At 37.2% G+C, this 22244-nt stretch overlaps 1 protein-coding gene across 1 annotated transcript in view; it reads left to right on the forward strand.

Moving 5' to 3' along the window:
* The window catches only part of PDE5A (phosphodiesterase 5A), a 68013-nt gene that overhangs the window by 38286 nt on the left and 7483 nt on the right, over window positions 1-22244 (forward strand). Inside the window, exons 10-20 of the mRNA XM_050896714.1 lie at window positions 1631-1806; window positions 3264-3323; window positions 10065-10211; window positions 11428-11553; window positions 13644-13738; window positions 17133-17220; window positions 18359-18459; window positions 18552-18629; window positions 19519-19582; window positions 20163-20237; window positions 20770-20853. Coding sequence (XP_050752671.1) covers window positions 1631-1806; window positions 3264-3323; window positions 10065-10211; window positions 11428-11553; window positions 13644-13738; window positions 17133-17220; window positions 18359-18459; window positions 18552-18629; window positions 19519-19582; window positions 20163-20237; window positions 20770-20853 — 1094 coding nt within the window. The remainder of the gene's footprint in view (window positions 1-1630; window positions 1807-3263; window positions 3324-10064; window positions 10212-11427; window positions 11554-13643; window positions 13739-17132; window positions 17221-18358; window positions 18460-18551; window positions 18630-19518; window positions 19583-20162; window positions 20238-20769; window positions 20854-22244) is intronic.

Genomic DNA, 22244 nt, shown 5'->3' on the forward strand with positions numbered 1-22244 from the left:
GTTTGCATGTGTGTGCTACATTCTTTTCCTCAGTTTTTCTACCTGCTGTAACAGGGAAGATGCACACTTGCTCCCTCAAAGACTTTTTTTCCTTTTAATTAAACACCTCAGTGAGCTTTTTTAGTCTCTAAATATGGAGTACTAAAATGCTGGAAATACTTTCATATAAAAAATTCTTAGCACTGACAAGACCTTACAGTAGCTGCTGATTATGTTCACTGTTGGTACTGCTGTAAAACAGTATTCATTATAATTTCTTCCCTATCCATAAGCGGAGAGCAAATCCAGCCTCCCTGACCATACGGTGATGAAGTGTAAGGCATTCAGATTCTGTTCATATATCCTGTGTAAATTAGGAGTAGCTCTACTGATACAAGAAAACCTAAAAATTGTTAAGAGTGTTCTGGAAACACCATACTAAATAGTTATCTTCTCTTTTGCTGGTTAAATACATATTTAATATTTTACTCTTTCTGCTGCAAAATGTTCTTCATAAAATACATAAAGTATACAAACTGGTACTCAATAGCAATTTATAGAAAATGAAGACTTTTTCATTTAGTAATTTTTTCCAGAATTTTTAATTTGCAACTGTTATTTTCACTGGGATAATTATTTGCAGTTTGCCAGGAAAATGCTAGCTTTTATGCTGGAAACTGCTAGTATTCACACTCATGAGAGTGAGAAAACATTTGAACTTACTTAAGACAATAATCACCCCCAAAGCAGTTTTGGCCAAAGACAACGTATACTTACAGTGCAGCTGCTTTAATTAATATTCTGATTTTTTAGCAGAAACTGCCATCCACTAGGTAAAACTAAAGTGAGGTATATATGTGAATTTCCCTCTGCTTAAAATGGTGTCAGGGATTTAAGCTGTATCAAGGTTTGGTAGAAGTTACCTGTCAGACCTTTCAATGGCATGTGCACAGAAAAGTCCAGAAATTCTTAACAGAAAATAAACAGATGCAACTATCAACAAGTTTGATGCTAACAAGCTGAATTCAGTAAGATGCTTTTCAATGAGTTCAGTAGTCTTTGGAGCAGGCTGTAATTCAATCACATCCTCATAGAATCAGCGAGTATACTTAAGCTTTGAGCCTCAACTTGGGTATTCTCTGTTTAGTTCATTTATTTTAAAAAATTTCCAGTACTGACTCAAATAAGGAAGTGAAAACTCTGTGTACCACTGTTCAGACTTTCATAAATGTTCTTTTGGCATGGTTATAAAAATTTAATTAGCCTCCAAAGGACAAATTGTCTTTAGGGATTAAATCAATCTAGAATACTATTAATAATAAAAGTTAGGATGAAAATGACCCTAGAATTTCACAAGATAATCAAGTCTGTAAAGCCTTACATTTTTGTTTTACAAATCCTAATAAATACTTCTGAGTCTACTACGTAATATATAACGTTTTAGCATTTATTCTATAATACAGTGAAATTACTCTAAAAAACTTCAGGGAAAATCATACAGCACTCCTGTGTGTCACTTTTATGTACATTGGTGATTTATACTGTAGGCTAAACTGTCCTAGACTTAATTTTCATCTTGATGTTCCATGCAATAGGTGATATGTTGGCAGTTCTCTGTATTACTTCTTTTAATTTCTGTATCCTGGCATAGGTGTTTGCCAGCTTGTGAATAAGATGGAAGAAAACTCGGGCAAAATCAAGGCTTTCAACAGAAATGACGAACAGTTCCTGGAAGCATTTGTCATCTTTTGTGGCTTGGGAATCCAGAATACACAGATGTACGAAGCTGTAGAAAGAGCCATGGCCAAACAGATGGTGACATTAGAGGTGAGCTCGAAATCTAGGTGGTCCTTAATTAGCCCAGAACATATCCTCATTTTCTCCAGACCCTGTCTGTTCTAGAGATAAGTGCAGCTACTCACATGGATACTAAACAGCAACTGTTCTCCCCCAGGAGAACAGCATTTGGCCTGTTGACTTGCACAGGAATTTTTCTGCTTGGTTCTGTATCTGCCAGCAGACTATTTTGTTTGGTATTGTATTTTAACTTTACTCATGAGATTTAGTGGTGAGCTGAATGCATCTTTTCCTCTACATGAGGCTACACATTGGCAACATAGTGGGTTCTGTTGCGTAGGAAGAGGAAATGGTTTGGGGGATTAGGGGCTTCCTTTTCTTGTCTGAGGTTTTCTGTGATGACTTTGGCTCAGTCCTTTAGACAAACCGGTTTGTGGAGTAACAGCAGCATTATTGTAGGTTTTCAGCAATTTCCTCAGACTCCATCAAACCATATCAAGATGAACGTCTTCTGGTCTCAGTCTTTGAATTGGTTACTGTTAAGTTTAATAGCTAAAGAGGGCTTTAGTCTGAGAAGCTGAATTACTCAGAGGTGATAACTTGAAGCTGAAAGTGAAAAATTTGTAGACTTTGGATCTCCTAACATTCATTATGTAAACACAGTGTTTGCAGAATGGGGATTATGTACCCTCTAAAAGAAACGTTACAACTCTCAAATAAACCTATAAAAAGTCATGTTAAATAAAAAGCTGGTAAAATTATTGTCAAAATAATTTCAGTGCTTTAAAAAAAAGAGCTGGTTTTTTATATGGCAAATTAGCAATTCTCTCTCCTACTATAACACTTTATAGATAATATAGGAAGTCCAGACAGATTATAGGTTATTATATAAGAAGGTTTCTTTACAAAAAAACAGTCAGTCTCTAGTTGCTAAAAAAACCTCCATAACATTTTCATGTCCTGTGTTCTCAACAGCTAAAAAATATGAGCTTATTTTATTGATTTAAAACAAACATATTGTCTTTCAGACTTTTTTGCCAAGTTTCAGTTAGGGCAAAACTTTCTTTTATCTGAATAAACTCCTGAAAGGATTATTATGGCAACAATGTCAGGCTCATAATTATAGCTGTTTCATGTATTATTTGTCTTTGAAAGTGGGGCATGAAAACTTTCCAAAGAGAAAATCAGAGTTCTTTGCTCTTTTATAGAAACTATTTACGTTTTCTTGGCCTAATTATCTCAAGAAGATTCTGTGCTGTGGGAGATTTGTGAAAGCTCCAGATATCTCCCCATATGCTTTCAGAGAGCTCCCTTAAAGCCAGTGCAGGCCCTGCACGGACAGTAGATTTCATCAGCAAATGCAATGTAATGCAATGCAATGCAATGCAATGCAGTGCAGCTGCAAGCTGAAAATTCTGCTTTAGGAAAAATACTTTTATCACATTGCTCTTTTGTTTGTACTAAGGGCTGCTTTTCTCTTTCTGTAGGTTCTTTCATACCATGCTTCTGCTGCTGAGGAGGAAACGAGGGAGCTGCAGGTAACAGCGGTAATTGAATTTTTTACTATTACTTTAGAAATATTCCATTAATACAACAACAAAGGGCAGTCCTTTACACAGATGTGATCCCTAAACACGCAGAAGCACATCTTCCAGAAATAAAAATTAGAGTGAAGCTTAAACTGATCAGTTCCTGAGTTGAATCAATACATCACATAAAAGGGAAACGTTACAATGCCTACAATGAGAGATACAGGTTGCCTGGAGAGCTGCAATTACAGGAGAACCAGAAGTATACCAACTGCCTTTCTCATGAGTTTAAGTGACAGTAATAGCTGATGCAATGTTAGTGTCAACTCACAATGATTAAGTATTTCAGAAGCAAAATGTTGAGAACTCTTCTTTCTGCAGCTAAGTCTGAATGTTTTATGTTTTATATCTTTGGTTCCTTTCAAGCATTCCAAGTATGGGTGCAGCTTTATGGCCTTAAACAGATACTCTGTATTTAATTGTTAATGCAATGATTTTTTAAATTTCTATGGTTACTTTTCTGTGCAGTGTCCTGTTGTGCTCATGTTTAATTCTATGTTTAGAAACCACTGCCTAAGGAATAACTACAGCTATGATTTCAAGTGTAGTTCAAAGCACAGCCTGTGCTTAGTCTCTCCAGTTCTCTCTGTTGGAGCAGACGTTCTAGGGAAATAGCATCACCCCTGCTGTACGAAAAAGAATGGGAGAGATGGAGGGATGGAGAGGAAGGTAGACATAGGGGACGACAAGCTGGGTAGTATGGGACTGGACTGAACAAGCAATGTGCCACAGAACAAGGCAGAAGACTTGGATAGAACAAGGATAGTTCTAGAATGGTTAGCGTCACACAGATTTTGAACCTCTGTCCTGCCACGCTGTTGCTCATCGATAAAGAGGCACTGACAAGACCAGCATGCAACGCATCTCCTATGGTTTCTCTTCAGGGCTTGCGTTGTAATCTCTGTGGTTACATCTTTACTGCTAAATAAAGCAGAACCACAATAAACCTCGCACTGAACCAGTGTCCACCTGTACTGCTTAACTGTCCATGTGCTTCCTAGCACAGTCCTGGCCCGTGTCAACCACCACTTTCTAAGGCAATACCAGAGCACATAGGACCAGAGCACGTAGCACAGGCCATCTCCAATAGGCAGTGTGGATGAGTGCACCAGGTTTGGCTTCCTCTAGCCTACAGTCTTGCAGCGCTATTCGAGCAGGTTTTGCACCCTCAGATATACAACATATCCTCATGTCACATCCCAGGGCATGAAACAAATACCCTTATTTTCATGCTACGAAGACATCTTTCTGAATTTTAACACAGCAATCAGATTAGTTAAGATAATTTGAACTGAAAAAAGAAAACAGGCACCAAAAATAAGGGTATCTTAGAACTCCAGGGCACCACATGGAGCCCAAAGCAAACCATGGACCAAGTGCTACGTAGTATGGACAAACCAGTTTATGGCATTTCACCTCATTGCTAGAGAATGATCCCTGTCCTGTTTTATATAGCAGTATAGATATAACCACCTCATTGATAATTTGGTTTCTTTGTGCTTTTGTGTACAAGATACCTAATTCAGTGACCATTCCTAAAATTGCTCCTTTAGGCATTATTCTTTTCTTTAGAAAGCTTAATTTCTTTCTTTTGTGCCACATTCCACCACGTTCATTAATCAAAACTTTCCTTATGGCATATAGGCTTTCTAATTGTGTTGCCTTTTATGAAAGTAGTTCTCTTCTGCTTTTTTGCAGTTTGTTTTTCTTTGTAAATTGTAATGATTTAATTTCTTCATAGTTGTCACTCCTCTTTTTTCTCAAGAACAGAGAGCAGCTTAGATTTCAACGTGAAATTTGTGGGGTGTGTCACACAAAAGAAAACATTGATCCTTGATTTTTTTTCTCAATTGCTGACTGTGAAGTAATTTGAGATCTTCACATGCCAAGCATTATGGAAGTGCTATTACTATTATGGTAAAAGTTGCTCGAAATAATTCTTGCTTTGTGGAGTCTCTTCATGTTAAAAGATTTTAATACCTACTACCATGTATATGGTCTCCAGTCAGCTATTCACCTAATTTAGTATATGATTTATATTTTTGCATCTGGTTCTGCAAGTGCCTTAGTTATGTCTTAGACTACCACTCAGTCCCTGACTTCCAAATAACCCAAGCTTCTGTATGTCTTTACTTCATTGCTAGCTCACCTCACAGATGTCCATGATAGCCACACAGATGGTCAAAGCTGAGTCAAAACATTACAATTCTAAAGGAAAGTTTATTAAATTGAGAAATTACTTGTTTCATAATGTGTTTAAGAATAAAACCACAGCCAATATTTGGTCTTAAGTCTTGCACACAGTTCTTACTGACTTCAGGAGAGGCTTATTCTGTACATAGGTTGAGCCTGGCATTCAGTCACATGCATGCGCTTACAGAGAATGTAAAATAGTAACGTACAAGCTGACATACTCTTTCCTATGGAAAAAAAATGTTCTGTAACCTTTCTCAAGTTGAATAACAATCAAGAGAAACACTTTTAAAAATTGTCTTCAGCATTTTAAAGACTGTCTACTTCCTGCAATGATTGTTGGGATTCTTCCTGCTTAGCAACAAAGTCAAGAAACCCTCTTCTGATTCTGTTCTAGACAGGATAAGCTCTCCTGAGCATGCTAGTGCATGATGGTATATACACATCTTTGCAGAAGATCAAAGTGATTCAAATAAAAATTAATCTTGAAATCTTCTTAAATCCACAAATGAGGACTATCAGTGACAGACCCCATTCCATTCACCTTCTCTTCTCAGGAACCAGGAAGAGGGATGGGATCAGCCAGTTTGTGCTATCTGAACAGGAGTAGGAATTTACTCTAGAGTACAAGCTCCCTGATAGAAAAGACCTTGCCAAAAGCTACCTATTTTCCAAACCAAGGTATGGAGAACAGGATGTTAATTTTGAATTTGTTCTGCAGTTGACCAGAAGAACAGTACCCTCATACAGGAAGGCGATTTTAGGTTCCTCTGCAAGTTGATCTCAAACAGCTTTGTGCTTGAAAAATCAAAATTCATGTAAAAAGAAGAAACCATTAAAATACTTTTTTCTCCAAAATTTAGGAGTATATCAAAATTCAAAACATACTGACTATGTTTATAGTAAGTTGAAAAATAGGTGTATAAACAGTGGAAAAAAAAGTTTTATTTTTTTCCCAGTTAATTTCAAATTGCAAATCTCTGAGGCCAAATCAAACTGTTAAAATGCAGTACTTGAAAAGAGATAGGGCCAAGTGAGTTTCAAGATCAAGTCATTCATGTTAAAGACATCACTACTCCTATTCCTAGTCTTAACCTAAGTCCTGGATAATTAGTGACAAAGGGAGTACCTGCTACCCAAGTTGAGAAAGATAACTTCCTTAGCTTCTCCTGTTAGTCGTGAGAGAGAGACAGGTGATTCTAGGAAGCAGTTCAGAGCAAGTGATTATTTTAAGTACCAATTCAGGGAAATACGTAAGCGTGGCAGTTCCTTTCTTATGCAAATGATTCTTTCCTTGCAATCTAACTTAAACTGTCAGCAAGGTGTACAGAACTTCTTTTTCTTTTTTGGTGTTCTGACAAAGACTTTCCAAAAACTTCTGTGAAGTACTTGTGCTAGTATTTTCCCCTAATTAAAAATAACTTCTACCACATTACTGGGATACCTTTGTGTTGACTATCTTCCCATTAACACATCATAGAAAGACTTCAGTTTTGAAATCAGCATGTGGAGCAGCTAACTAATATAACCACCTTGCCTGAAGTGATAGACGGATGTTACTCATAGTTTATTCCAGGCTTCAGATTGTACAACTTTGATGTAGTGTGTGGAGATGCGATCCAGGTGCCTATATTACAGTGATGTAGCAAGTCACTGTCTATAAACTGGACCCTCCCTCGTGGCTAAAGCTAACACATTGCATATTACAACTTTTATTCCACTACTGAGGGTCAGCTGATGAATGGCAATTTACTTGGCTTCAGAATTTTATTAATTTTTATTTTGCACTCGTATCATTGTATCAAGCCAACCAAAATAGATTAAAATGATGTTTCTGGATATACCTTTTTGCGATTTGCTTTGTTTTGCTTCTGAATAATCTGATAGCACAGAAAATAGATGCTTCATCAGGCAGTTGGACTAGATGATTGTTGTAGGTCCCTTTCAACTGGAACTATTCTATTCTATTTTATTCTATTCTATTTATTATCTGTCTTGTGTAATAGGCTGCAGTCAAATTTTTCACTTCCATCATCATTTCCACATACTACAGAATGTCATATTGCATCAGCCACCTCCTTTGAGCCTGGATACTGTCTGCAACCTGTGTTTTATCATACAAAGCAAATGAAACAAAGCAAAACTGTTTATAGTTGCCACTCAGTTACCACAGTGGTCCCACATTTTCCTTAGCTTTCCTTTTGCTGCCAATGTATTTATAGAAACCATTTTTGTTGCCCTTCCCATCTCTCACTAGTTCCAACTCAAGCTGAGCTTTGGTTTTCCCATCTTCATCCCTGCACACTTTGGTAATGTCTCTTCTTCCCAGGTAGCCCATCCCCACTTCCTCCTTCTATGTACTTAATTTTTTCATTTGAGCTCACTCAGGAATTCCCTGTTCATCCATGCTGGCCTTTTACCATGCTCACTTGACTTCCTGCATGCCAGACTATGACTATAGTCATGCCTGCATGACTATTCTTGTGCTTGAGGCTTTCCTTGCAGATAACACCTTGGTGTATGAAATGAAGTGATAAGCTTTATCTGTAGGTTTTTCAATCATAATAGATGACAAGTTTTTAAAATAATTTTCTATACTTAACCAGGTAATGAAATGGAGTGACTAATTAATTATTCACTACTAATTGCTATTAATACAATGCCTATAGTAAGCAATAGTAATTAAAAAGTCGTAGTTATGCAAAGAGGGGAATTATTGGCACATTTTCTTCTTTCCTTGACTATTTCATGCTCTTTGTAATATTCCTGAGGTGGAGAAATTGAGCAAGAGGTTGTAGTTTGGTCAGTGCTTACAGAAGCTGACCGTAGCTCAATAACTTGAAATTAAAATTGCTAATGAACTTTCATACTGTAAAATGGGGGGCAGATAGCTCTACTGGCTTCAGTAAGTGAAAGAGGAAATACCTAAGCCATTTAAATAACACTTCAATAGCTATACAGTGCAGTTTTTTATGTCTCAGCTGAAATGAAACTGATTGTTGTGGCTGTCAAAGGCAGGAGATCAAGGAAGGGAAAGATAAATTATGAATGAAGTCAGAACACAGGCATGAGGTGTTCTGTTGAGCTCCTACTATGTCCTTCCAGCCCCTTTCCTCGTGAAATACCAGACTGCAGTTGCAGTTTTTCAAAATTATGTCATTAGAGTTCCTGAATGGTTGCATTATTTTCCACCGAACATACAGACTTGGTGGTTCTTTCACATGCTCATAGATGAAATACCACATGAATCCAAACTGAGGCACACAAAGTTAATGGTTCAAGAAATGTGTAAGAATGTTGGAATTTTTTTCCTGTGTGAATACCATTTTTCATAATCTTTCATGACTTTCTGATTCTGACACAAGAAAGATAACAGCAAACTTATATGGAACAGAGATTGGTAGACATAGCTATGGGGAGAGCTGATTTGCATGCTACATGTAATAATACTGTAGATTATGACACATGCTTCCTTTTCAGTGTCGCAGCCTTCTAGGACACAGTTCCCTATGCTGGAGAAATGTTTTCCCTTAGAATTACAAAGAGGAAGATAAACTCATAGGTTTATTTCTTTCACCATTTCAGTTCTACCTGATTTTCTTTTAAACCACACTCATATTGAGGTGAAACAACTGTAAAGAAGTAGCACTGAGAACTCCACATTTTGTTTTACTGAAAAAACTGATACTAATTTTTGTTCTATAGTGTAAGGCTTACCATTTATTTTGTTAGCAACCTTGACATCTGTATTTTGAAGGGCAACCAATACCTATACTCTGAATTTTACAACTAGAAAAAGGAGACCTGTAATACATAGAGTTATAATACATGTAATACATGGAGATATTACTGATAATAAAAGTTACAGATTTCAAAAAGTATAGAGTTGGGGTTTTTTGTCTAATTTATAATTTCAAATTTCACATTGAATGTTTATGATTGTACTCAAATTACGTCAAAAACATTGTCCAAAGGTTTTAAAGATTATTGATGACAGCTGAACCCTAATTTTTCAGGTTTCTAGCCCTGAGAAAGCTCTGCCTGTGGACATGTTCTGACTACCATAGTGCTGAATGTGGATTCTGTTAGGAATTCTGTTCTACTGACATCTCTTTCCTCACCATTTTTAGAAAAATGTCAACAGTTACAGATTTTGATCTCTGCTCATCCATAAAAACAAACATATCACTCCACTGCCTTATTTTCTCAATCTCCCAATTTCATACATACTTTTGGTTACAATTTGCCTTAGGCGATTTAGATGACAGACTGACTAGGTAATCCTTTCCTTATTCTCTTTATCTATGGAAAAGTGTGTGTTAAATCTAAGCAAGTAAGGTAATGTTGAACAAGAAAGGCTAAGGAAAGATAAATGAGAAGTAATCATCAGGTTTCAGTATAATGTGAAGGTAAAATTTAGTATCTACTTCTCTGCTGAAAAAGCAGATATTTATGTTATGCTTTCTCTTTCATAGTGCTAAGTTGTCTTCTCTTATTCTTCTCTAGGCTGCTGTAGTACCATCCGCACAATCTCTCAACCTAACTGACTTCAACTTCAGTGATTTTGAGCTATCAGATTTTGAAACAACACTGTGTACAATTCGAATGTTCATGGACCTCAACCTGGTGCAAAATTTCCAAATGAAACATGAGGTATGAATGCTGTCAAATGCTGCTTCACATAAAAAGACAACTTAATTATTAGAAAATCAGAAGAATAGTGAAACGAGCCTACAGTAAATATAATTGAAATCTGTATTAAGAAAGTTAACTCCGTCCCAGCTGAAACCAGGACATTCTTTAAGGGATATGTCCCAACAGAAGAGAGGGAGTCAGGTAGCCCAGTAATGGGTGGGCTTCTAGTTCCTAGTGGAGCAATTGTAATGGATTTGCAAAACCAAAATAACACCATGACAATAGACACATAGTTACACATCTCAATAGAAGCAAGAGAACACTGACAGCTTTGAAGCTACACTTTCAACTTTCCATACTAGAGCTAAAGAAAACTGGCAGTAGCCTAGCACTCCTTTTTTAACAGTGGAAAGGCAGAGAATATTGCTGCTTTTGTCTGTGTGGAATTGTTTATGTGGGTGAATGATACTGGATTTTCGTTTCTGTCAGTACATCATCTTTCACTAGGAACACTAAAAATTTTCTTGAACAAAGCAAGGCCTAGATTCTCAGTCAGCATTTAACATAGAGCAGTATGCTGTATCCATTTAAACTAAGGGACCTGTTCTAGTACACATCAAATTACTATCTGACCTTCATACCTTTCACTTTCTTAGAAGTATAAGCCACAACTAATACTGTTGTGTAAAATATCCAGGACATACTTTCTTCCTGCATAAAAAAATACTACCCAGCAATATAGTAATCACTATCTTTCTATCATACTTATTTGCTTTCCAAAGTCCAATTCTGCTTGTCTTTTGACAAGCTGATATGAGGGAAAAGCCACATGCTCATTATCAAAACAGCTTTTAAGAGAACTCTCTAAGTAAAATATAAATTTTCTCTATCAAATATGTCATTACAAACAAGGATTTTTTTCTCCCAGTTAGCTCAACATAACTCAGTTTCTGAATTAACAGCAGTGCATCTGACACTAACATTTAGCCATGAGTAATAAAAACCCAAACCCACAAGTATTACATACTCAATGAGAGGCTGACCTAGTGGCTGTAAGCATATTCTTACCTATGTTCACAGTTACAAGTATGTTATATTTGAACTTAATTGAGTTAAAGAAATTTTTTCTTTAAGAGAGACAGTTTTCAAGTGGGATTAGAGAAAGATCTGTTTTCATAAAAAGAATAGATTGCTAATACATTTACAGTTAACTATGTGATGCTGTTTCTTAAAGGTTCTCTGCAGATGGATTTTAAGCGTAAAGAAAAATTATCGGAAAAATGTTGCTTATCACAATTGGAGACATGCCTTTAATACAGCGCAGTGCATGTTTGCTGCTTTAAAATCTGGTAAAATTCAGGTACATTTTGCTGTTTCTACATTAAGAATCTTCTGGCTAAACAAATTCTCTAATGATGCATAGTTCTGATTGTCACGTCAGTAAGATATTCATCATTCCGTGGTATTACTAGTGAAATCAAAATATTTCTGCTGAAGACTTCTGGCTTTAAGGGCTTGGTTTGTGAGATTGTTGCCATGTTGTTATGTACCCAGTTTCAGTTAAATCCTCTGGAAATGATCAGATGGATGTTCCCAATGGGAATATCTCAAGGCACGTACTTGATTATGTCCTTTTTTAAAGTTAATGCTTATGCTACAAGCAAGTCAAAAAGGTGGAGAAGAAAAGGACTGACCCTATTTCAGGATGTTTCCTTATAATATTCAACAGGAAATTTTTTGAGTTCAGACACAGAGCTGAGTACAGCTTTAGACAAACAATAGAACATTTTTTGGAAATAAAGATTTAAATGCTCATTTCAATGCTTTTGAACAATGTTTCAACCTTCCACTTAAAAGACACATAATAATTTAAAAAACAACCTAATCACTCTTTATTACAAATACTGAAGGGCTAGATGATCCCCAAAATAAGAAAGATATTGATTCAAGATTTTTCCAAAATATGTTTTTAGGTTTTGTTTTTATATTCTTGAAGAAAACAAAATGTTTCTGTTCATTCTGAATTAACGTGTTTCTTCAGTTTGATTACAGACAATTGTTAGTAGTTGGTTTATACTATTTTACAGTAAGCACTTCTGAGAGAATAAATAAATCCTATTTGTAGACCAAAAACCCAATACCAATAATGAAGAGGCATTCCCTTCCTCGACAAACTTTGTCTCACTAAAAAAAAAAGACAAAAGCTGCTGGAAGAGACAAAGGCAAGGGCTTTCATACTCCTTCTATACTGAAATGGACATGGTAGTTTTGCTCTGTGTGCGGTCTAGCAATCTCTGATGATCCTGATAGCTTGCTTGCTATTTTTGGAATCCTGTCAGTCTCCACTGCAATTTCCATAAATTGTTTTATTCCTAACTACATTGGATTCACTCCACACTGATTTTCATGTCCTAGATTCTGGAGTCAGAACGACACTGAACATAAGTCTCTCAATTTTCTCTAGTTTGAGGGGAAAAGCAAGCATTGGGGGACACATCTTCCTAGGAGAAACATAAGATCAGTCATTTCCAAAAACTGATTTGTCTTTTGACTAGACTAAGGACAGGTTTCATTATCTAGAAAGCAGATGCAAATCTACAGAAGTTGTAAGTGCTTAAAGAAAATTTGGATTTGATTGTACAGAGGGTACAGCCCCCCAGTGGCAGTGCTGTCACTAGCTGTTCTTCAAATTCCTGTCCTGACTGTTGTGCCTGCTATTCTTGTCCCATTACGAAATGCTGCATGAATACTGTAGCTTTGTCCAGCCTCTGTTTCTCACTGGACAGATTTAAATAAACTTTCTATCCAATTCTGTTGAACAATATTAAAGATATGGAATAGTCACAAAAGAGAAACGGTAACCTCTCCACTAATCCTTGTTGGAGCTCCGGAATAAACTCTTTAATAATAAGTCAGATATTGGTTAATTTTGTTTTCCATGGGTTTTAAACTTATGTTAATTTATTTGCCCAGTGATCAGTGAAAAGCATGACATTTTTCCCTTCTGCTTATTCCAAGGACATTTGTATAATGAATTTTTATACCTACTTAGGGAATGTAGCCTAACTCCCTTGAGGTAATAGAGGAGCTGAGCTAAAGTCATGGGGCCAGAATTTTAAAAAACTCCTCATGCTCTCTCTTCACTGCCAGGTGACATTATGCAAGTCACTTCCTCTTCTTCTGTATGAGTTTTCTCATCAGTATATATAGGGCTAGATGATGCTCCCTCTGAAAACTGCATTGAGGCCTATGGAGAATGATTATTACTGTACACCACAACTTCAGAGATAACCCTTGTTCTCAGCATACCGTTTTATGTCCGTGTCCTCCTTGGGCCTGAACTCTATCTGCTATGTGGGTAAAGACAAGATAGCAGATATAAAACATATTGTGCAAAGTAAATCCCCATCACAAAGCTAACTCACTTCTTGTATTACTCTTTACATATAGAGCAAACTGACTGACTTAGAAACACTGGCTTTGCTGATAGCAACTCTAAGCCATGATTTGGATCACAGGGGAGTGAACAACTCTTACATACAAAGGTAAGTAAGTCTGAGAGAAGTTAAATAAAAACAAATGAATACCACAATCACAGAGCTAAATTAAGTACAACCTAATTGATTTGATGATGTGAGGCTGTGCAAAGGAGCAGGTTTTTACAAAGCAGTAAGTGCAAGAACAGCCAGAAACATTCAAGAGTCCAAGGCAAAGATGCACAACCTCAGTTGTTGACTAACTACGATGTCAGATGAAGTGAGCTCTTTGTAGACTGTGCAGGGGCAGCGCCTTCCTGCTCCTGTTCCGGATGTCCCATCTCCCATTTCCCATACAGTGACAGAAAAAGGTCCCAGCTTCTAAGGGACAGCGTGTAGGAAATGTACAGCTTTTCAGATTGCTCCCTGCCCAACCAGCTGTTCCCCGTCTAGTCTGGGCCAGCACAGAGCTGAGATCTGCAGCCATCTGATACAAAGGTGTCTCCCTGCCATTTTGAACTCTGATTGTTTTACTCATGATTTAGCCATGTTTTTCTGGAATTCTAAGTTGGTTTGGATAAGATTTATATTTCAAATCACATTAAAAATGTGTGACTGTTTTGCATTGATTTTGGGTTATCTGTACTCTTTAACTTTGATCAATTCCGGAATTACAGAAAAACCTTTACAGTGCAAAAAGTCAAAATATGTTTTAAAACCTTGAAACAAAATATTTTTACAAAACAAAATATTTTGCTTTGAAGTTATCAAAGTGAAGCATCTGAACTCTTCTAAAATTTTCTCCATATTTTAATTTTTAACTAAAAATACTTGGTTTTTTAGAATTTATTAATAGTTTCAGATCTGCCCAAAATGTGTTTTTCAGTGAATTTAGTATTCACTTCAAATAACAGTATATGATTCTTTGATTAAATAAATGGCTTGACTTAAAACATGGTATAATGTGATTACTGTGATACGGCAATGTGTCCTGATCTGACCAGAGATGAGGAAAAGATACCCAGAAACGTATACTTGTATCTTTTTCTGGCAGAGTTGGAGAGTGGTTTTGAAGCTACCTTTGGAAGAAGTGGTCTGCTGTTCTCGCTGTGTGTAAAGTAAGATACTAGGGGAGGAAAAGTTTGTTTGAGGCAGAGAACACTGAAAGGCAGAAAATAAGTAAGCTGAAGCAGCATTCCTGCCTTTCAGATATATGTTCAGAATAACACTAAGACTGATGTGTAAAGCAAAAAAAAAAAAAACAAACCCCAAAACCCCACAAAACTGAAAGAGTGACATTTTTCTAGTTCCCTAATAGGGGATTCCAGCAGTAACTGTAGCCTTGCAGTGATTGGAACCGGTTAGCTATTTTTTGCTTTATTTATTTAAAAATAATTTTCCTGGAAGACATCTGGAGATGCGTCATCTCCTCTCAAAAATGTCCTGGGAAAGTGTCATAGACAGCAAAACCTAACATTCGCATATGCTGTAAAGTGGAGATGATTACAGCTTAATAATTATTTTTCAATAGAAAGTTCCATTAGTTTTGTTTTTAAATCCCTCATTTAAATCTAAATGAAAAGTTATTTTTTTCCAGGAACGGATCCCTTTTGTTTCTTCCTTGGAAGCAGGGAGAGTGGATACTTAGCATATGATTCTTTTCTTAAGCAACAGGGTCTCAAAAATTAAAATGGTCCTAGTAGTAGAAATTACAGGAAATGAACTGCTTAAAGGTCTTCTGGTAGATATACAGGGGGTTTATTTTCTTTTTCTTCCAAACCCACATGTAAAGTAGGCAAGCACAGAGTATGAAAACTGCATAACCAAACCACTGTGTTCAGAAAGCAATGGTGTCCTTTGGCCTGGCATGGTGGTTTAACAGAAATACTATGTACTACAGAAGTAGGACCTGAGTTTATTTCCAGCACTTGTGTCTTCCCAGACAGCCAGGATCTGTAAGTACTGAGCAAGCTCTAGTTCGGTGCAATACTTGGGAAGATAACCTAAGATATTTCTCACATATTTCTCTCTTCAGTCAGGATGAACTTTAGGGGACACAGTATGCATCCCACTTAACTCAATGGGAATTTCACCCAGCGTGTGTTGGCACCATCCTACAATTTGTTTCTTTATGGAAACACACAAGCATATTTGCTCTATACTCGTTTTGCAGTGGTCTCAGAGGAGGGGCTGGGCAGCCAGCCCATAATCCTCAGGGGCTTGCATCCTTTAATCTCCCTTTCCGCATTTTTGTTTGTCTTTCCATCTTTCTCTCCACATTTTTGTGCTTCTTAAATCCCCAGAGCCTCCTCTTACGACTTTTACTTGAGTCTCTGTGTGCACTCACTTACATAGGGACCCAATCCCACAACCGCTAATTCATGTGAACGATCCTTAACCATACAAAAAGTCCCATGGAACTATATGCTAAAAAAGAATTTCTTACATGATTAAACATTTGTAGGTCAGATTAAAATTAGAGTAATAGATTCAGGATCAGCTGCAAAACAGACGTCCAAAAGAATCCCGATTTAGTTGAACAGATGACATCATAAGCAACGTGGGACCAGGGGCTGAAAATGAAGATACAGTAGCAAAAGCTAAGAACCGTATTATGCAATGAGGAACAGGGGGAAATTAGAAATCCTCAGAGAGGAGGAGTTTCTGTATTTTGTCTAAAGCTACTCAAACAGTAAATTCTATTTTCTAGACTAAGATAGCTTTAAATTCTGCATCCGCACAGTTGGTTTCATGCTGTTTTTCACTGCCTGTAGTACAACCAACATCTTGTTTCCCTTTTGGATTTTACCCTGGGGAAAGGGTAGGTAACAATATTGAAGTAGTTTGGTCATGAAGATAGTGGTGATGAATGAAGTACCAATACAGTTACTAACACTGGGAAATTACTTGATCAACATTTTGGGCCCTGCACCAGAGTCCACTGAGGTCAGCAGGGATTTTTCCATTGGTATCAGTGGACTTCCGATTAGGTCTGCATTATTACTTACAAGCTCAGTAGTTGAGCTGACTAAATACACCAGGCAGGTGTTTAAAATGTTGCAAAACCCAAAACTGTCACTTAAATTTTGCTTGTGAATGAACCCTTCTTGTTGCCTTTCCTTTTCAAACAAGAACTTTCACTCTTTATAAAACCTTGTATTACATTCTCACACCTTGTGTGCAGCTGATCTCTACAGGTAACAGAAGGCAGAAAACCAGAGTTGTCAGTGCTCTGACAAAGTAACAGCATTGTCTTTTTATCTGTACTCCCCCTGCATCCTTCCAAATGTACTCATTTTGTCTGGCCAGTTACACAGAAGGGGGAAAGGAACTGGTTAGGAACAAGCATGGGTGGGTGGGGGTAAACTGATAATGAGAAGAGGACATTAAAAGGGAAGTTATTTCTGGATTAGTAGTATGCGTAATTTGGTTTCTCCATCTGATGGGTCTTTTTACTCCTCAGAAGCGAACATCCACTGGCTCAACTGTATTGCCACTCAATCATGGAGCATCATCATTTTGATCAATGCCTTATGATCCTGAATAGTCCAGTGAGTGCCACATTTTTGTGTATGCTGAAGGAAACTATTCCCTATTTTACTTTTTATTTTTAGCTTTTGGATAGATTCCCACCCTTATACATTCCTAAGTGATCTTTATTCCTTTTTGGGTAAAGAAAGCAAATGCAGCAGTTTTGAAATCACAGTTCCATTGCTGAGTGCCACCAAACCTTTCCAAGTGTTGCCTGATAAGGGAAGCCTTGCTAATATCCTTTTCAGTACCTGCTTCCTTGGACCAAAGGAAAAAAAAGGCTTTGTTGCCATTTTCGTGACCTCTTATGAACCACCAAACAAACCCAAGTCCTTGCTCTCATTTCAAAAAACATTCCAGCCTACACATACACAAAGCAGTCCTGATGAGACCAAACTAAACACTGCTAATGTTGACATTCCAAAGTGAAGCCAAACCTAAGTTAAGTAAATATGCAAATAAAACTACATTCTTCTTGTTTTATATTATTAACTAATTCTAAGAGCAGTTATTCAGCATGCACAATCATTTCAAAGCAGTATATTTTCACTGCTCATTTCGTATCACAGGTATGATACTTCCGGCATCCTTTGTATTGTAATGATTCTTTCCTATTCAGACAGGAAAATATGGAAAAAAAGTGGAGGCAACTTGCCATTTCACCAGCTCCATAGTGCTTTGGTTTAACAGTGGGCTGCTGAGCTTATATTTCTATGTAATAGCTTGTTATTTATGTTGCTTCATAAAAGGAAAATATTTTGATTTTTGTGAGGTGTATAGGCAGGTACTGGAATCTATTATAGTTCCTCTGCTTCAGGGAGGGGGGGGGAGAGGAAAGAGAAATGCTATGGTACAGCTAGTGGCAAATTTAATTTTGATTAATGAAATGGACTTAAAGGCTTTGATGTTGCTCTGCTTGCAGTTTCATTTTGTAATAGTTGATTATGATGCTGTTGCTGTGCGGCTTTCTGCCATTACTCAAGAAGACTGGAATTTTTATTTTTAAATTGGGGAATCTGCAAAAGGAAGCAGGGTAAAAGAATGACATCAGATATCGGCAGGCAACTCATAATGAATTAGTATCTAAGAGACATTGTAGCAAACTGGTGTGCTGTTGCCCATTTTACTTATAACACTGGTTTTTATTTTTTTGTAAAGGGAAATCAGATTCTCAGCAGCCTTTCCATTGAAGAATACAAGGCCACACTGAAAATGATAAAACAAGCCATTCTTGCCACAGACCTAGCGCTATACATAAAGTAAGTCAGAGGCAAGTTTGGCTGGATAGTCATTGCTGGATGTTTGGATTGTGTCAACGTGCTGCAAAATATTGTTTTAACTTCTTTTGAAGGAGGAGAGGAGAATTTTTTGAACTTCTAAGGAAGAAGCAATTTAATTGGGAAGATCCTACACAGAAGGAGCTATTTTTGTAAGTAAAAGCAGAATGATAAAGAAATCAGTTGATATTATTCGGTACCCAATTTTCCATGCCCTGTTGCTGTGAATTGCATTAAAACCGGCAGATCTGTGCGCTCTGGGCCTGTACAAACTGGCATTGGCACATAGGTCACTGAATGACTCCCTGGGTCTGAATTACTAAGTCTGCAACCTGTATAATAAACTTCGTTAAGTAGCATGTGGAGTTACATGAGCATTTCTGTTCTTCCTAAAGAGTGTAGGGTTTCTGTCTACGTACCATGTTCTTTTGCTGTTGATACTTTATACTTAAATATTGAATTGCTGAAACCAATAACTAAAGATTCAGGACAGGCAGTTTGTTTTGAAGCTGATTCCTTACTGGCAGTGAATAAAAAAGAAGATTAAGAACAGAGACACATATTGTAATGCACAGCTACAGAAAAGCAGGGTTACACAGGCTGTCTCAGAAGGGAAGGATGCCATATTTCAAATTCAGTGCCTTTAAAAACCAGTCTAATTTAGTCATGTTCTATGCCTATTCCTATTTCAGTCCTTGGCCCTCATACTGTCAGTAAAGATGGCAGTCACTGCTAATGTCATAAATAAATAAATGTGCTGTCTGTCCAGTAGCAAATAGAATGAAACAGTTCATTTGACATGAATCCACCAAATGAGCCAGTCCAGATTTGCTCATTTCTGTGTGCTCATTTCACACATGTGAAAGTCTACCACATCACTGAACCCTGGATACCTTGATAACTTTGCTTTAATTTCACTTGTTTTTTCTGACTTTGATGTTCCTTGACATTTTATATTCTATTTTACTAATCACTTGACTTGGTGGCTACATACATTTCACAATACAGTAATTCATAGATTTCTTTCTGTTTTTTCTACAGAGCAATGCTGATGACTGCTTGTGATTTATCAGCCATAACCAAACCGTGGCCAGTTCAGCAACGGGTATATGCTTAATTTTAAGATTTGCTAAATACAAACTCTGCGTAACAGCTTCTGCTTCCTCCATCCAGTCTTTATTGCAAAGGCAGTGGTGGAATGCAGAGCCTTAGGAAGCAGTCCTTCAAAGTGCTGTATGTGGATTGAAGACTTTCTCAGGTCTTTGTAGCAAGATCTGTGCATTTAGCTATGTCACCATGTTAGCAGTAATCTGAAGGTAAATCAGGAATCATTCTTTCCAACATTTCTGTGTTACTACAAGGCAGTCAATTGATATAGCACACTAGTATCAGCTGACCTTTTTCTATGTGTTGATCATTCCAAATGTTATCAGTGGTAAGATGCCTATGTGCCATTTTATCACTTTGCTTTGTCAGAGTAAATATCAGCACACGCAGGTGTTTTGTTTGTGCACGTATGCGTGCGTGAAGAATTCTAAAAGCTACCTGTTAAGCTGGAGAGTCTCATTATGGGGGGGGGTCCCAATTTGATATAACCTAAGGAGAGATAGGAAACACAGGAAACAGTTTTGATTGTAGGTAGCAAGCAAACTTTTAGAGCTCTCAATGTATGAAATCTCTTACAGATTGCTGAGCTTGTAGCTACTGAGTTCTTTGATCAAGGAGATAAAGAGCGGAAGGAACTCAACATAGAACCAACAGTAAGTGGCAGAGTCATGCAGAATCACCTCTTTCAAAATGGCTTCTACACACAGCACTTCACATTCCTTTCAAAAGCCACAATTTCTCCCACTGACCAGAATATAGGACCAACTCCTTCCCTGTCTTCCTAGTAGTCAGTTTTCTTCTGCGGTTCCCAAACACCAACAGTGTGTGTCATTATCTCTGAGCCAGAAGAACAGACAGCATTATTTCTTCTAAATCGGTATTACTAAATTGTCTAGGAAATACATTCCTAAATTGGTACCTATTTGCAACCTATCCAAAACCAGTAAGCTTGTCTATTCATCTAGCTATCATCTGGGCTCTGTCAGTCCAAAGACAATCTCCTAAGGCAAGTAAGTCATGCAGTCAAATTACCTGCATTGTAATGCAGGTACTGATACCCTGCTGTGCTGAGCTTGCTGTGCTTTTTAAGGTCCTGCTTTTTAATTCCAGCCTGTCTCTTTGGTTTTGGTTGGGTTTTTTATTTAATGCATTTAAACACAGAGCTTGTTTACTTCTTATCTGCAGGATCTAATGAACAGAGAGAAGAAAAATAAAATTCCCAGCATGCAGGTTGGATTCATAGATGCTGTTTGTTTGCAGCTGTATGAGGTATGGTGCCTAAGAAAGAATTGCAAATCTCTAAAACCAGAACTGCTCACTGTAGCCTCTAATAGATGCAGATTTAACATTAGAATAAAAATCAAATAAAAATCTAGTCAGTTAAAAAAGATTTTTTTGTTTTATATTACATATGGTTCATTATTCAGTTGAAGAAATTATTATTTTAGTATTTATCATTAATGGTATGTTTGTCTGATTAATGTATGTTGTTATAATTTTTTAAAACCTAGTGGTAATTGCTGTGCTCTGTGCACTTGGTGTTAGATCTCTGGGTTATAGTCTGGATTCCAGCAGCTCCAGTGAGCTGCTATGATCATCAGGGAAAGTCACAAAAGTAATGCTTTGCTATCTAGGAAAAGAATGGTGTCCATGTAGTGCATTGATAAAAAGTGTTGTTTAAGAGTTGTAGAGAATTCAGAATTCTTCATGCAAAAGGTGATATGCTATGTATAGGAAATTTACCCAAGTTTAACATTTCCCATCCCATTTTTTTCTTTCTCTTTCATCACACACAAAAGCAGTGCATGAGGGAATTCACTGAAATGTTTTTCATCCTGGTCACAAACTGTATAAGCAGGTACTTGGTCAGATGTAGTGTGAAACAAAACATAATGATTTCTAATTTTTTTAAACCAGTAAAGCACTAGAGTGAAAGCTTGTTCATTGGGACTGTAGCAAGTATTTTACAGGAACTGAGGTGAGAAGGAGAAAGGTGAGGAACAGATAGCCTAACTCTTAAGAATCTTCCAGTGGGAAGAACAAGGTGATTACTCAAATTTTTCCCTCTTACACAGTAAACTTTTCTAAAAAGAATCCACATCCACCAGTTGGAAGGAAACAAGGATAGAGAAAGGAGAGGGAGCTACTAGCTGCTGCCCCTGAAACTCACGTTTCTGTGCTGTAGAAACTGTTTGTCAGGAAAATTAAGGCAGCCTTTGCTGGGAAGCCTCAGAAAACTGTCTCCAGTAGGAGGCAGGCCACTGAAAGAAGACTGAGTATCTGTAGAAAGGTACAGACTATACACACAGAAAATTCTTTGAACAGAACACCTGAGCAAGTTTGAATGCCCACAGCTCCAGAGCCTGAACTTCTATACTTTTTCTTGTTAGGGGAGGGCTTTACCTTTCCATTTATGAAAAGACCAGAAAATTTTCAATTATTTACTATGAAATATGCACTGCAGCTTACATCAACAGTTACCAAGTGATACTAGTTCCTGTACAGTTCCTACAAGGAAACAAGGTGCATGAGTAATTTCTAGCTACTGTGCCCCTGCTTTATAACTGCAGCTTTGTTATGCCACAGTGAATACAAAGCCGTTCCTGGTTAGCAGCCAAAAGCACCTACAAATGTTTGGAGTCTTCTCCCTTCTCTTTAAT

Source organism: Gymnogyps californianus, chromosome 4, assembly GCF_018139145.2.
Source record: "Gymnogyps californianus isolate 813 chromosome 4, ASM1813914v2, whole genome shotgun sequence".
NCBI classification, from domain to species: domain Eukaryota; kingdom Metazoa; phylum Chordata; class Aves; order Accipitriformes; family Cathartidae; genus Gymnogyps; species Gymnogyps californianus.